The 17,218-nt window shown below is 38.5% G+C and overlaps 1 protein-coding gene across 10 annotated transcripts in view; it reads right to left on the bottom strand.

Moving 5' to 3' along the window:
- Positions 1-8,721: 8,721 nt before the first annotated feature.
- The window catches only part of CADPS2 (calcium dependent secretion activator 2), a 689,394-nt gene continuing 680,897 nt past the window's right edge, over positions 8,722-17,218 (bottom strand). For 9 of the 10 annotated variants that reach the window (XM_090287419.1, XM_090287416.1, XM_090287417.1 and 6 more), the window contains 2 exons: positions 14,602-14,706; positions 8,722-9,049 (listed from right to left, as the gene is read on the bottom strand). In XM_090287419.1, coding sequence (XP_090143545.1) covers positions 8,876-9,049; positions 14,602-14,706 — 279 coding nt within the window. In that variant the 3' untranslated portion in view covers positions 8,722-8,875. The remainder of the gene's footprint in view (positions 9,050-14,601; positions 14,707-17,218) is intronic. The other variant, XM_090287420.1, reaches the window with a different exon arrangement.

Below are 17,218 nucleotides of genomic sequence, written 5' to 3'. Positions count from 1 at the left end.
AAACTTGCCGTGACTACTCAGTGTATAATAGAAGGGTCATTTAATCGAGATGGCAGGTGAAAGAAAACAGGCCTGACGCTGTGGCACGCCCAAGAAGGAACTAGAGCATCTTTTTATTAGTTTTGCCTGTCATTTTGTGTGTCCCGGAAAACACTTTCTTAAGCCGATTTTAAACGAGGGAGGGGGGCGGGGGCACCTCGGAGTATCTCCTCCAAAAACCTTTAATGTCCGTTGCAGGTACTGTGTTTTTTGTGCGCCCCTCCCCGACCCCGCGAATTCTCCCATGCCCTTGGTGTTTCCTGATAGTCTCGGGGGAAGCAAGAGAATTTTCTAACTAAATTCTTCTGTTTAAGACAGTTTCCTTCCACCTTCCCCTCTTGACCCAGCCTCCAAATTGTTCTTTCATTCCAGTCCCTAATCTCCCTGTCAAGCACTTCTTTTCCTCTCAAAGAGGAGATGGGTTTGCTGACCACAGAGTACAATAACCCCACGGCCTAGCCGGCTGGTTCCAAGGTCCTGAAGGGCAGATGACGCTCAGCCACCGGCCAGCTCCCCCTGCCTTTTTCTTTTTCTTTCTCTCTCTCTCTCTCTCTCTCTCTCTCTCTCTCTCTCTCTCTCTCTCTCTCTCTCTCTCTCTCTCTCTCTCTCTCTCTCTCTCTCTCTCTTTCTTTCTTTTTTTTTTTTTGGCGGGAGTGGACACCCCCCTGAGGTTTCCCCTTACTCTCTCCCTCAGGCCTTCTCAGACCGGATCCTAAAAGGCACTTCACAGGTTTCAAGAGTTGAGCCTTAACATCACGCTGAGAAAATGCCAAGAAGAAGTATGATCCCACGTTAAGGAATCTTAGTAACTTTTACAATGTTAACTGATTGCTTTCTTAGGTTTGAATTCATCTGTAAGTCGTTTTAAAATTTTCTTCCCACTGCCTCCTCTTTATTTAAATTCAGTTAATTATTTAAATTCCAGGACGGTGGGGCCCGCCCTTACAGTCTTCTTTAGACTCCAAGAGAAAGAGGTTCCTGGAAACACCGCGAAGAGTTAAGTGCCCCTCGTCTGTGGTCTGTGTTGATGCTGGCAACCGAGAAGAGCAGCCCGAAGCCCAAGGTGACCTCCAGGGGCAAACTCGGCCCACAGGGCCGAGAGAGCGGCCTTGCATCCCTCATGGGCTGCAGGGTCGAGGTTGGGGAGGGAAGCTGGTCCTGGGTAAAAGGTGGTGGAAAAGACAAGGCTGTGAATCATTCAAAGACTGAATGGGGTCTGTTCTGCTGCAAGTGGAGGGGGGGAAACCCTCCTCTACCTAACCCTGTGATTCACAGCTTCTCAGAAATTTACATAATACAAGGGCGTAGATGTAAACCTAAAGGACAAAAATAATAATTCAACAGAACATATTCCATTTTCGCACCATGGGCCTGGATATGTTCCCAGTGCTGGCACGTCAGCTGATTTCCAGAGCTTTTTACTCATAACAGAGAATAACTGAACTTTGACACCACTATTGAAAGAAGGGACAGAGAGGGGGAAAAAGGAAGAGACAGAAATTGGCTTTAATCACACCGATTTCGATTTCTTACTAATGGCAAAGGAGTTTTAAAAATTAAGAGGATAAGCTGTGTTCAAAAGGTGGTGAGCACGATAATAATTGGGGTCCCTCACTTTCCAAAGGCTCTCTTGTTCCCCATTATTGGGCTGACATCAACGTTTTATTTGAAAAGCAAAGCCATACCCTTTGATATTTATACGATATTCCAATTTGTTATTTCCCCGAATAAGTGAAAGACATCTCTATCAACTGGGCTCTAACTGATCACCTCAAACATAAGGTGGAAGAGTGAAACTTGGCAGCTACAAAATACACGTGACTACCGTTGCTGCCTTTATGATTAGACCCCCACCCACCCAACTCAGATGCCACTAGTAAATTCAAGTTCTGGAAAATTCTGGACCCCTACTTGCAGTGTTTTCTTAAGGATTCCCTGTAGAACACGGGGCAAGGGGATATTCAGGGACAGGGTTTGTGGGTTCCCCCTGTCTCCTTATTTTCGCCACGAGGTTCCACAGCTGTGCAGTTACCCTTTGGTCTTGAGCTGTGCCTCTGCCAAGTGCTGGCTCCAGCTGTGTGGGGCAGTGGTCACTGGAGATTGGAGGCCAAAGGCTTTTCTTCTCTTCCCCCTGCCTTCTGCATCTTCCTATTTATCATTCAGGCTTCCCCTTTCTCTGCAAAACCCATGGGCAAAATTGACTATTTTCTCTAACATTCAATCCAATCCATCAGTACTTTGCAGTTGTTATTTTACATTAATTTTTAGAGCTCTTAAGTAAATCCATATGGGCAAAAACTTAAGAGGAGAAAACCTCTGTTTTTTTCAACTATGTAGTGAATTCAGGCCCCATTTGACCACCAACTGCTGCCCATAAAGTGTAAAATACAATCCTCTTTCTTTCTCCCTCTCTCTGACCATCCTTTTAAAGCTGAATTCTTCAACTATCTGTTCCAATTAAAACAAACTTACCTTCTTTTGAAGGAAGTTCTTCCTAAGTACTCCTACCATTTATTTGTCCCAGACATTTAGATGGCTGGAATAAACGAAGCCAATTTTCGCATGTATCCTCCTAGCCAGGGTATTTCAGCTTGGTGAAGGCCACACAGCTAGTGGGCTCCTTGTTAACCATGAAGGATGGTGGCAGTTCCCCATTGCCTTGAATAGTTTATCTGTAAAATGGGACTAAGCCAAGCACACCTCATTTTTGGGAGGCTTTGAGATTGAAGAGATTTTAAAATAAAACTACTTTTCATACAAAAAGCTATCACCTTGTTAAAAAGTGAAGCTATAAACTTTCCCAAAATATTTTTCAGACAACTCTACGTAAAAATGAACATTCTCAGTGATTTGATTTCTAGTAATCTACAATGAAATGTTAAAATACACATAAAAAAGCACATTTGCTAACTTATTTTTTTTACAATCTCCAAGCAACCTTGGGGGTCTGCTCTCCTAGATTCAGCCCTGAGTTCCCCAGGGGACACCTTCTTCTGTAGATTTATGAATTAACCTTTCATAAAAGACTTTCAAAAATCCCAATTTGATTAAAGCAGATTTCATGTCCTTGGAAGCAGTTAATCATTTAAAAAATTAACCAATTTTCTTATATACTATCCTAATGATATGAAAAAAAAACTGGGCAGTTTGAATGAATGGCAATGAACGAGCTTCTTCAGTACAGCAACTTTGCACTGTTTCAAAAAGTTATTACCCAGCTTTGTTATGTGTGGATGTGTGTGTGTGGGGTGGTGGTGGTGCAGTTAGGACCTACCAAAAGCCCTCTCTTGCCACAATCTGCTACTGCCCTGGGCTTTTTTATGTTTCATTTTTCACTTTCCACTTTTTGAAATCCAGTTCTGTTTGGTTCTGACATTTTACCATGTAATCCCCTTTTCATGAATCTTTTCTACCTCTCTACCAACATTTCTTCCCAAAGCAACAATTAGTTTGGCTTCCCTGACATTTTAAGGAAATGCCCTAAACAACAAACGTAAGCATTTTAAGTTGTTTGTTTGTTTGTATCTTTCTTTCTGCCAATCACACCCCAGAAAGGTATTACATGTTGGGTATCAGGGAACAGGTAGTGTTAAAAGGCAAACAAGATTTGATTTAAAGCAGAAGGGGAAGAAATTTGACATACTACTTTCAATGTGTGTAGGGGCTTCATAAACAACCCTGTCCCAGGGCCAGAGAAAGAGTGACTAATCTGCCTGATGGTTCTTGAGTTTGAATCAACTCTTCACTTCCTCTCTGATCAGAGAACCACTGATTCTAGGGATGGACAGTGTGAAAGGAGAATGTGGACAAGTCTAGAATATGTTTATCTGTCGATTTATTTATTTATTTATTTATTTATTGTCCACAAATAAGCACACCCAAACAACCACCGGAGATTAAAGACCTTTTAGTATTCCACAATAGGAGGCAGGGGTGAAACTGTGTTCCCTGAATCTGGAACTCAGAAGCTGCAGGGGCAGATTACCTTAAAATAATAATCGAAATGGTATCATACCCCTTGGCAAAACATCAGTTTCTTCCTCCCCAAGGCTACCAGGTGCCTGGTCCCAGCATCACCAGGGAGAGCTTTCCCTCAACACAGACATGCTGGGTTGTGACCCAGGGGCACACCCTCGGCTTCACGCTGGGCTTTCATGTTACTGGCATTGTCCACGCAGCCTAGGAGTGCTGCCAGTTCAGCATCCCCGGGCAGAATTTGGTGCTAGCTGTCTCCCTAATAGTTTTGGCTCAGCTCTCCCAGCTGAGGCCACCTTGGGGCGCGCTGGGGCGTCTTGCGGCCTCCTCTGCCGCTCTCTCGGTTCTGCTTCGCATTTTCCAAGGGCTAACTGTATGTGCACCGACGCCATTCTAGGCCTCTTTAAATTTTGTAAAACATTAATGAACAATGATTAGCCCCTGAAATTCTCTTGAATTCAACCTACTGCGCATAGTCCCTGGCCTGGGATTCCTGCCTTGTGGTCTGGAACTTCCCGGATCATACCCATTTCATTTCAGAGCTCCTGACCAACATCATCCTCGCGGGGGCCAGATGATACATCTCCAGCTCTTTCCCACCCAGCTTCAGCTCCAGGGGCTGCTGCTCTACCAAAGCGAGCCCTTCTGAAGGAGTCGCTTGCCCCTCCCCGCCTCCTCCTCTCCTCCCACTACGCTGGCCAGGCCCTTTGTATATAACCAGGGAACCGGACAATTCCAGCCAGTCCACGAACACGCCAGGGGCGGGGCTGAAGGTCCACGGAGCTGACTGTGATCTAGAAGAAGAACGGCCGGTGAGACTGGTGGAGCATGTGCTAGAGACAGGCCTCCCACGATTTCTTCTGAATCCAGCCCTACATTAAGAAACAATTAATAATGGCCACAGCTTATTACATGCCTCTAATCCTTGCAACCACCTTTCTTATTGAGAGAGGTCAAGTAACTTGCTCAAAGTCACAGAGCTCACATGCAGGGAAGAGGTAGCTGTCAGGATTCAACCCCAGGCTTTTCTGGATTCAAGGGCCCTGCTTGTTATGGCGGTTTCTGAATAGTTCTTTAAATCAGGGGTCTTCTTCATTTGGGAAAGAAACTTCGAATTCTTCTTCGCTCATTTCTTCTCTCAGCAGTATCTGCTCACACGCCAGTGCCTACTTCTCCCTTTAAACAATCGCATGTTGTGCAGGGATACAAGCCGCAGTGGCTGTCCATCCTGACTTCAGGAGCCCAGGCTCAGAGCTGTACCTGTTCTGCTCCCTTAAGTGTCTTTCTTCAACACCACAGAAAGAGAGGCTTAAGGCAGCTCTGAACTCCAGGTTGCAGCCAGCGCTGGGGGAAAGCCTGACCCTGAGCTCCCACCCAGCCGCACGCTTCGGGAGGTCGCTACTGCGGCGTCCCATCTCCTCTCGGCCTCTGCGCGGGCGCCCAGACCCCTGAGCACAAATGTCTACCATAAAGTTCTGGGGCCAACTGAACCTGGGGTGGGGGGCCTTCCCCGAAAGCAGACTCACTCCTCGCCGTCTGCCTGCACTAGACCCGGGCAGGAGGTGGGAGGACGACTCAGTGTAGACACTGGATGAACACTGTCCTCCCGAGCCCCTACAAGCCAGGCTTCCAAATTCCGCACAACAGCGTCAAGGGGTGACCGTGCGGTTGCTGCGAAGGGAGCGACGCCCAGCGCGTGGGGCCGACTAGGCTGCTCTCCTGGTGAGTAGATGTCCGGACGTCAGCTACGTGTGAACATCTCCGGAACATTGATCTATCACCTCCCTTAAGGGACCCGGACCGGGAAAATGACATTTTCTGTTTCGGAAGTAAGAAACAAAAGCTGCCAGGATCTTGCTCTACTCGCCCAACTCGGATCCATCAACCTAACGGGTGGCGGAAGGAGCGCGGGAGTCCGGTTTTGCGTCCTGGGACGCAGGAATACCGATAGTGCCCGTGAATCCAGCGCCCCGGCCTGGGGCCCCGCGGGTTTTCGCAAGTTGCGCGCCCCTCTCGGGAAGCAGAGCGCGGCCGCAGGAAGGGGTTTCCTGGCTGTCTGAGCGGCTATGGCCCTGTGACCTCTTTTCCATTCAACAATAACTTTCAGGGCTCAAGCACCCTCTCACCCCAGGTTGCCGCAGGCGAAGGAAGGAGGTTCCAGGCCTGGCTAAGAACCTAGGGGGCGGAGTTGGGAGCCCAGAGACACTGCGCGGGCATTTATTGCAAAAGTAGCAGGAAATCCTTTCTCCAGAGCGAAGGACAATGAGCAAGAACTAAAGGGAATTCAAGTGGAAAAATCTGTGAATGCAAGAACAACCCGCAGCTGGAGCTGAGAGGTTTACATTAAGCTCTGCGTGGTTCTTTTCCTTTGCGGGAAAGGGCATTATCATGATTTTTCTCCAAGTGTTTGGAGAAATTTTCCTTCTAGAAGTGTATTTTAACAAATCATTTGCGGCTGGACATTAAACTGTATTAGTTATTTTCTCCAGCAACACTCGCCAAACTGCAAAGAATGTACTTTTTTGCCTTTTCTCAAGGTCACTTAGGAGGGTAAAGCTATTTCTTTTGGATTAAAAAGGATTTTCATTTAAAAAAATCTTTCACTGGAAGACTTGTTAGGTTTCAAGTTAAATTTCTTTAAAAAAAATTTTTTTAAAAGGATAACAACGCTTGGCTTCCTCTAATAGATGCTTGGGCAGTCACCCTAATAGTTACACCAACGAACAATTATTAAGTCATTTCAAGCAATCTGCAATTATGTTAAAAAGCATTTTTGGGCAAAAACCCAAAAGCAACTTTTCAGTCTTTTTCAGAGTTACTTTATAAATTTCTTTTTACACGCCTTTTATTTGGCTTAAAGGATAGTCATTAGTCCTCATAAAACTGGCGAGCATCTCCACTACCTGTCTTTGCTGCTATCCTTCCTGTGGGAGCCAGAGGAGGTTGGTGTGGAAACTGAGCTTTTAGAAATCTGGGTACAGAGGGAAGGAGCAAAGAATACCCAAATCTAGGGAGAAGGTATAAGATACTGACAAGCCAAAATGGCCATTAGGCAGGTTAAATAGGTCAGGCCAGTAGCAAGACGCCCCCTGCAGGCCCAAGTACTTTCCACTGAAATACATTCCTTCCCCTTTATTTCTTAAATTTATCAGCTAGATATACATACACATACACATGGTTAAGAGGGGGCCACCAGTCATTCATACTTTTGGACAAAATGGGTCAATCACTGAGATGAGTAGCCTCAAGGAAATAGACACTTTATTTAAAGGAAAAACAAGGGTAATTACTAAGCATTTGAGCTGTGCAGCAAGCAGCAAGTTTGGGGAGTTTAGGAGAGCATGATTGCACACCTGAGGGCTTGAAGAAAGGATGGAGCTGAGCCTGAGGGTGGAGAAGAGGCAAGAAGAGCATTCCAAGACACACTTCCTTTCAAAAATAGAGTGCACAAGTTAGTCTCTAACCCAGGGAAGGGGAAGAGATCTCCTTTCATGTTGATCTTGTATAACAGGCTTTCTTACCCTGAAAACCCAGAAATTAAACCAAAACAATATTATAAAATAACTGTGGATTAAATATTTCCGTGGGATAGTCTGAGTACCTAGTAACCACTTATAACATGAATGGGGGAATTAATTTAAAGACCCAAGAAGCTGTTTCACTTTCAAAGTTTCAGAACTTAAATTTACATAAAATCAGGGATAACTCCACTTAGTTTGTATTAACTTACTTCATATAAACATTACTTATGAGTGAGTGCAGTAGCACAACATGTCAACATATGTTAGAAAAATTATGGAAATAAAACTTCAGAGAGAAATTATAAAGCATAATAATATTATTTATCTTTCAAAATTACTGCAAGAAAACACTTTGGGGGAAGAAAAATGTTAATATGTCAATTGCTAGTTAACATTACTAGCATTCCTATTAATTGCTAATGTTAACTAATAATACACACTATATGAGTACACAGTCAACATTACCTTTGCTATGGAAATATGCTGTGATAGTACCTAAGTCTTTTAATAAATGTGTTTGCCTACTAGGTGCAAAGCAGTGTTAATATCTTACTCATTTGTGAATGAGACAGAAAAAAAAAAAAAGCAAGAAACAAAACAGAGCCAAATTGTTGGGATGCTTGTAATACTGCCAACATTTTTTTTGGCTCCATTTAATCTATACAAGTCTAATACAGAAGTGGTTAGGACTAAATGGATTTTTATTGTCTGAAAACCTACAAGTAGGAGAATAAAGTATGTTGATGGCAGCACACTCACTAACCCACACTTGGTGATTTTTATTTACACTTGAAGAAACGTTTAGAATGGAACAAGACACAAGTGCATTGAATACGCTAGTCTATATTTGGCTTTGGCAGTCCTGTAAGCCCAGGAATATACCTGCAGACCAATTCTGAGTACTAAGAACCAAGGTTAAAGTTTTCACACACATCACATTGACAAATTAAGTACAAAACAAATCTTGTGCACATTTTAACAAGGGTACAGTAGAGCTGAGAGAGTAATCAGACGTGACTTCTCACCATGCTGTATTATGAGAAATACATAAGCCATACACAGGACACCACTTTGATGTGATTACAGAAAAAGTCAGCTCTTAAAAAAATAGTTCATGTTCCAGGCACCAACAGAGCCAAGCTCATTTTAGGTCAAGCTTTAAAAAACAAACAAACAACAAACAAGCAAAACTTGGCACTTCCCCCTTTATTTCTGCTTCCAGGATTACTTGTTAAAATGTGGAGTGAAATACGAGCATTTTTATTTGGACAATGTAATTACAAGGACAAGGTACAAAATAAACAATGTTAAGGTCTTCCTTCCTCTGAAGAGGAACGTCCTCAGGCCTCTTCTTCTTCATCACTGTCTTTCATTGTAATGCCCTGAAGTCCTCCTCCTTCAGAAACAGAAGCTGTAGCCTCCTCTACTGTTAGCCGTCTGTGCACAGTGTCATAGGTCTTACTGTTCAGTGTGCCTTCCAACACACCCTGCAACCGGAAGTCCCGATAGGTTTTCTGGAGGAGGAAGAGAGAAATTGCTTAGGTGATTTATGGATTATATGTATGCAGGTATATATGGATGTCAGTTGGCATTTCAGAAATGGTCTTGGGCAATCCACTAATGGCTTCAGATTGTCAATCATCTTGTTGCTGTATTTCTGGGGAGAAAATGAAATGAGAGACATTGGGGAGTGCTATTCAAACCAGAGTCACTCTGAATAGATCAAAATGTAACTATCAGATGACAGACGAGCTTTTCTCCAAAACATTGGTAATTATACAGAATATACTATTTGGATAACGTGTAACAAAGATAAAAATGACATGTACTTATGTATATTTTTAATGTGAAAAAAATTCTTAGTTTTCCAATTGAGGAGCCTTTCCTCTAATACTTAAAAATAGATTATATTTTATAACATGAATTAGCTTTTTGGAGGAGGTGTGTGGAGGGAGATTACTACTATTATCAGTAATAGTAGTGAATTATAAAATTTATAAAATTTATTTATATGTAGTACTGGGTAAAATTTTGTGTACACCTAAATGTCTATATGAATTCTGCCCTTTCTTTTTGAAATTCCCTTGGAATGTGATTTGTCAAACTTGGATATAAAGCTTTCATAAATGGGCTAATAAAACACAAATTTACATTTTATATGAAATAGTAAATTATAATTTGGTATGTTATATGTCAAAAATAGAATATATACCATATTATTGTTAGAACAGTGATTAAAGAACAAGTGAAGATTTTCATTCTGTAGAGGCACTTCTAAGGCCATTTTTGAAGCTAAATATCTTTAAATTTATTTTTACTGTCCTATATTTGCTTTAGAATATTAAGCAGTCAGAGTTCATTGAACTGGTCCAAAAGACATCTGAATGTGCACTGGTTGCTAGTAACCATCTTTTTTTTTTTGGTTTGCACTTAATAGATGAAAACAGTCAAATAAGACTGATCGCCCAATATTACAACTCCAATATCTGGAAGTTAACAGTAAATGATGCTTGATTTCACTCAACACATTAGAAGGAAAATATCATAATATTCTAATGGTAGAGCTAAAAGAGCTTACTCACACAAGGTAGGAAGTGCTGATGGGTGACATCTTAATCCCCTTGATACATACCTGGCCTACAAACCACCTTCTGGGAAGGAACTGAACCATTACAAGGTAGCAGGCCGATTGGTATTTTCCTATTTTATCTTCCTGTCTTCTTGCATCTGACTTCTGCCCTACAATATCACACCAAGTTTCAGAAGTGATGTGTCAAAAGTAAATATGGAGAATGAATAATTTTATCTTTGGATATTGCAGTTATAAATAGAATTCATATTTGAAAGCCCACCAATGTTAAAAAAAAAAAAAAAAGAACTGTGGGGAACACTGTATAGTATCTGAAGTAAGTATATTAACAGCAAGTAAAATTTAGATGCAGAGATTGGTTTTCTTCTTAAGTAATCAAAACTATTTTCATTTAGATTCTATTTGAAGACACATGCAACCCAGCACCCTCCTATTCTCTTTCTAAGATGGTAGGATTATTCTTACTAAGGTAATACTATATCAAAAATTTTGGTAGTTTTTATTAGAACCTGTGAAGTAACTCTAAAAGGTAAGTTTTGTCTAGAGAATGTGGTAACAGATATACATGGTATTATAATCACAGAGATCTCTGTTCGAGCCTATAAATATCTAATAGTTAAAAATAAGTCAAGTGCACAAAATACTCATCTACAGATGACCTATCTGATATAAAGTATTATTGTTCCACTAACAGTTATATAGCTAGTTTATGAGTCCTATTTTTTATTTTATTGGAATGACTTTCCTTCAACTTATCTTAATTATCAATATGTTGGCAAAGACAGATTTGTATTATGGACATGCAGTCCTGAAGGCTAACTTATATTTAATTAACACTCTGCTTTCCTATTTTATCAGCAAGCAATAAGCATTTAGGAGCAGGTACCCTTGCAATCTCCCTGTCTGTCTTTTTAAGAGTTCATAAAATGTTACTGACACTTGGACATCCTACGGCTACCAGCAAAGGTCTGCTTGGCTTTATTTAAGGTAGGTGTTTGCCACAGGGTGCTATTCACTTGTCCTTTTCTCCCAGTAAAAGGGTCAGCTGACTTATGTTAACTGCTTTTAAATGTCATATGGCCACTAGGGAGAACACAAATCCACCATTTTGATTACTTGAAGATTTTACTTTCCCCTTCCCAGTAAGTCATTCTGATGTTAAAATTTTACAAATAGTTTTAGTCCTAAATATCTTGTAAAAATATATATATTTTAAATTTATTGACGTTAGAGAGAGGGGAAAGGGGAGGGAAGGAGAGAGGGGGGAGAGGGAAAGAGGGAGGGGGAAGGAAAGAGAGAGAGAGAGAGAGAGAGAGAGAGAGAGAGAGAGAGAGAGAGAGAGAGATGTTTTTCCATTTATTGATACATTCATTGGTTGATTCTTGCATGTGCCTTGACTGAGGATCACACCAGCAACCTTGGCATATAGGGATGATGCTCTAACCAACTAAGCTACTCAGCCACAGCTATTCTGTGAAAATTTTACTAGAATTTGTTCTTTCTTAGTGAGCAACATGAATAAGCCAATTAATATTGTCTAAGTATCTTTGTGGGACGAAGTTGGCTATCATTTAACTCTAGATGGTGGCTTGGTGTTCATGGGCATAGAAGAATGAAAACATTTGAGTAGTAAGGTCAGGGTAAAGTAACTTGGCTCCTGGGAAGAATGCACTACTCTGCTGTAACATGCAGGCCATGTCTAAGTGATTTGGATGGAAGAAAGCCTAGTCAGGGGCCTTCACAATTCTATACATGTGCTACTTAACAGCTCCTTAAATTCACTGGAAAATGATCAGTGCCAACATAACCATATGTTTGAAGAATGATGAATCTATGTATGAAACTGCTTGAAGTCTGTTTATATTCAATGTAGAAAAAAACAATTAGAAAACTAAATTATTAATTCATCCTGATTTTATATTGTGAAAATAATTATTTTTAATTATTAAATTAAGCCCTATGACTTGATTAAATAATGTCAGCCCAGGAAAGCATTGGCTGAGTTCGCTTTTGAAAAACAAAACATGAAAAGTCAAACATATTCAGGAAATTTAATTTCATATTTCAGTCTTGACTATTGGTAGCTATAATGAAGACTATATTAAAATGAAGATAAATGGATTGGCTTAGAGTACAATGGAAGTGCCACCATAAAAATCATAAAATTATTAATTGTTGCTTTCTACTAAAATATTCACTGATGCTTGATTTTTAACTTTAATGATGTGTGAATATTAGAAAAGGAATACTTTTGAAAGAAACAAATAATGGATTAATAAAAAATGAAGATTTTAATTCTAAAAACAAAGTAAAAATCTTAATCTATCAACTAATACCTGTAGGTTGAATATGTAATTTCTGAGATCTGGAACACAGTAGACATCAGCTTGAAAATATGGCTGACTGTAAGGGTAACCAGCTGATCAAAAGTACAGACAGCAACCTTAACATATACATATTTCCATTTTTATTATTTTTAAGTATATTTTATTGATTATATTGTTACAATAGTTCCAATTTTTTCCCCTTTGCTCCCCTCCACCCAGCACCCCCCATCCCCCAGCAATCCCATCCCAAGTCCATGCCCATGGGTCGTACATACAAGCTCTCCCGCTTCACCCTTTCATATATTCTTGTTCTTTTTTTTAAATAAATAAATGATTAATTATTTTAACAATAAAAAATAACAATCCCTTCCTCTCAGACTTAAGACCCTTTATAATCTTATAAAAGACAATGGGCGAAGGTCTCGAGCTCCTCTAGCTGCTTCAAGCTGGACATGGTTGTCGTCCTACCTACCCTTGGGTCCAGAAATCCCTAATAAGAGTGGGGGTGTGGAGGGGAGGGTGGCCTTCCCACATGGGGAAGGATTGTGCAGACTCCAGGTCAGCTGGCATATACATATTTTTAGAAGGTAAATACAGATTATCCTGATTCTCTTTTATGAAAGACAAACTTCATTTGAAAGCTCTCCAAGTCACATTTATAGAAACAAGGAAGAAACAATAAAGAAATTAAGGCAAATATGAACACATCTTTGGAGTGCTTTCAGTTTCTTTGTAAAATAAATAACCTGGTAAGAAGTGTTCTGGTTCAAAGGTATTATGTGCATTAAAATGTAATGTGTTTGACAGCATTTAAAAGTAGTGGGTGGCTATCATTTTATTTGTTATTTATAACTAAGCTTGATTGTTATTTCTGTGCCATTACAGATCTGGTTCTACTCTCCAGATCTGCCCACTTCTTGCTTTGGGACAGACCTTTCCTATTTGTGGGTCTTTCTAATCTGTGATAACCTGTGTGTATATGGCACAAAGGGATTTGTATTCTAATTAGAATGCAGAAACCAAGGGAATGACATAAAATACTTTAATGTGGCAAAAACTTCCTTTAATGATACAACAGTGGTTCTTAAACTTTAATAACTGTCAGAATCATCTGGAGGACTTATTAATTTACAGATTGCTGGGCCACACTCTCAGTTTCTGATTCAGTAGGTCTGAGGTTAGACAACTTGTCAGCATGCCTAACAAGTTCCTAGGTGATGCTGATAATGCTAGGTCAGAAATAAAACTGAGAATCAATGTGTATATATGTGTGTGCGTGTGCACATATGGATATACATAAATATATGTGCATATATGCACATGCATATATAGGCATATCTAATAATTATATATATACACACACACCGGTTTGATAAATTGTACTAAAAGGAAGCATAAGTCATCTGTTTAAAGGAACAGCTGATTCTCAGTAGCTTAGAGTTTTGTTTTCAGCCATCAGGTAGGATTTGTCACAATTTTAAGACAAAGTTATACTTGGGGTAAATTTTGTTTCCACTAGAATTTACAAAGCATGAAAAATTATGTTGAATAAATATATTGTTTTAGAGCTTCTACTAACTAAATATAACAAGTACATTGTTAGCTTGTCTCTTCGAGAGCAAAAGTCAAAATGGCCTTGCTGAACTGATACAACATCTGTTAGTTTTGGATGATCCCATCACTGAAACTGATTGTCTCTTACATACAGGAAGGGGCATGCTTCCAAAAGAATTCAGGTATGTATTACTTTTGTATCAATATGTAACAAAATAATGGAGACTCTTCTTATCGTACTGAAAAATTCAATTCAAAAGCCTTCCAAATGATATATGATCCTAGTCAATATGGAGGAAATGTATTATGAGAAAACATTTCTAGACTTAAAAAAATATTCAGGTAAATATGCTAGGGGCTTTATGTATATTATCTTAAAATGTGACTTTAATTTGTTAAAGCAAAAAAGATGTTTATATTTATTTAATAATCTAACTGGAATGGAAATAAACAGCAGCACATCATTGCTAAAAGTAATGTTTAAGAAGTATTTACATCCACTCAGTTATATCAAATACAATTTTTGTGTGTGTCAATATCTTGCCATTCCTCTATAGCTTGCTGAACAATTCACATCTAAACATATTTTGTTTACCTTCACAATCTTGATGAGCGTCTTCAGTTGGTAAATATGAAGCTGAAGGTCTAATCTATCAGCCAACCATACACAGATGACTTTCATGGAATTGCTGTACCATTGCTGGAAAGAAGGATGGGGGCAGAGGGGAGAAGAAAAAAGAAAAAAAAAACCTCTACAGTATTCGTTTAACAGATTTGGTAATGAGGGGGTAATGAAACATTCGAAATGACCATAGATCAGCACTTGAAGTCAATAATGCTATAATCTCCTGTTAACAGAATTGTATGTTTTGCTAAAAATTCCACTGAGTTGACCTAGCCTGTTCTTTCTATGAATTAACATTACTCTTCAGCTGTAACATATTCATGGGAAACAGTGTTTTTGCACTTGCTGCCTAGTGGCCTGCTTTGTAATTTGTAGGTTACAATGGGTACTAAATACATGTTATGGGACTGAATAGACTTCCAAGCAGCAGGAAAAAAGAAAAAAAACAGGTATATTATTTTCAAAGGAAAATTTGCCATCAGCCTGTATGTGACATAAAAATCTGAGAGTAGGTATGTTATGCCATAAACATGTAGTCAGTGGCTAGAAATAACATTTTTAAATGAGTGGTGGCAAAAATATCCACAGCCTCAATCACATATGTATCCACTATCGATTGTTAAGTATTTGCCAAAATCTTTTAAAAATCTCATAAGTAATTTGAGATCTTTGGCAGCATCACCAAGGTGGCTTCTTGTGTCTTAGAAGAATCACTAAACAGATGTCAGATGACCAAATTATGAAAGGAAAGGATCTGTTTCATCTGACAAGTATTTTTGGATGGTTCATTTTTCTTTGTTTATTACAACTCTTAAGGGGAAAACTGAAATTCTTCTTTAATGTAATTTCTTCTTCACACATAATGTTTGTGAGTATAGCAAAAGGAGGAATTTTGTTTCCATTTTCAAAAAAAGGCAATCTGCCATTAGTGGTGATATTTTAAGAGATTCAATGACCACTTTGTGCCAGAACTTGATATAGGTGATTCTGTAAGAATAATCATGCTACTCATTCAGATAACCATGAGAAATATCCAAGTCTATTAAGCATTTAGTAAATGACAAGAGTTTTTGAAAGAGATGAAAATTTCTACCTTGTTTGTATAAACATAGTGACACTACAGATTATATGTGTGTGCATATGACTTTAGGTATTTGAACATAAAAAATATCAAATATTTTTCTTCACATAATAAAACAGTAAGTTCAACTTCTAAGAGAAATCTCAAGGGATACAAATAAATCTGAGATTCATCTGGACTTGTATTAACATTATTCTAATAAAATTTAGTATAAGAAATGATATTTTAAGAATAAGTTAAAAATGAATTAGTTTCATATTCATCAACTTATTTCTATTTGTTACTGCACTGAACATGCATATATAAAATAAATAAAATGAACTGATTTACTACATACTATGATATCAAATGAATGAATGAGCATTTCAAGTTTTAAAAAGGTGAGATAGATTATGATTTTTTAAAAAGTTATTCATGTACCCAATTTTGCTCTTTCCTAATCATTACATTCATAATTTTTAGGACATGTAGAAGTATCAGAAGTAAATTTTATAAAATGAGGTAAATTCCTAAACTCTTAAAAAAAAAAAACTGCTAATGAATTCAGTACTTCAGCTGACATATTAAATCTCAAAATCTTTTATAGATAACCACTTTACTTCTGATGTCATTTAAATTCTATACTTCTTTATTTCAGATTACATATAGCCTCAACTTCTTGAGTTCTATTTTAATGTAGGTAAACACTCACAGGTATTGGTGGTACTGAATATGAGTATACTGAAATAACACCCTCACTCCTACACTACTCTCCACATAATCTGAAAGCTAAAATGTAGTCATGATGGTTATGACTCTTAAATAATAGTCCTTCTGCAGGGGATAATAAATTTTTCTTTTTTATTGAGGGGAACAAAATATGATAAATTGTATGAGGCCTAACATAACATACTAGTTAATAAGTCTGACTGTAAAGTTACTATAAAAATAAAAAATTGTATGAATTTGAAGGAAATGAAAGTACTTTCTTAAAATTACTCCATATGTATTTTTGTCTTTAAAAAATCCTTACATAATTTAAAATTAATTTGACTTCATTTTTTATTATAGATGAATAATGCTTATGATTAAGTGATAATAAAAAAGACATCTAAAGTAACACACACATTTATTAATGTGGTAATTTCTTTTATACAAAATTCCAAAATCATAATTTTAGAGAAAAATGATTCTTAAATAAAATGATCCAAAGGTAACTAAAAGAAAAAAAAAAAACAGGGAAAAAAGAGAACTACTGCTTAAGCTACTTCACTATCATCTTACTTTAAAAGCAAACAAATTATTCTATAAGAAAAATTCTATAAGAAAAGTTATTGTAAGGGGGAGAAAATTGGAACTGTTGTAACAATATAATCAATAAAAAACATTAAAAAAAAAAAAAGAAAAGTTATTGTATCTGAGAAGAATGCATATTTTTTGGTTCCTATGTCATACACAGCATTTGGAAAAACTTCAGCTGCATTGAGCAAATGAAGAGAAAGCAGTAGCTTAACTCAGAGTTTATGT

Source organism: Furipterus horrens, unplaced genomic scaffold (assembly GCF_987537825.1).
Source record: "Furipterus horrens unplaced genomic scaffold, mFurHor1.1.pri manual_scaffold_9, whole genome shotgun sequence".
In the NCBI taxonomy this organism is placed as follows: domain Eukaryota; kingdom Metazoa; phylum Chordata; class Mammalia; order Chiroptera; family Furipteridae; genus Furipterus; species Furipterus horrens.
This window is presented reverse-complemented; position numbering and strand designations above follow the sequence as displayed.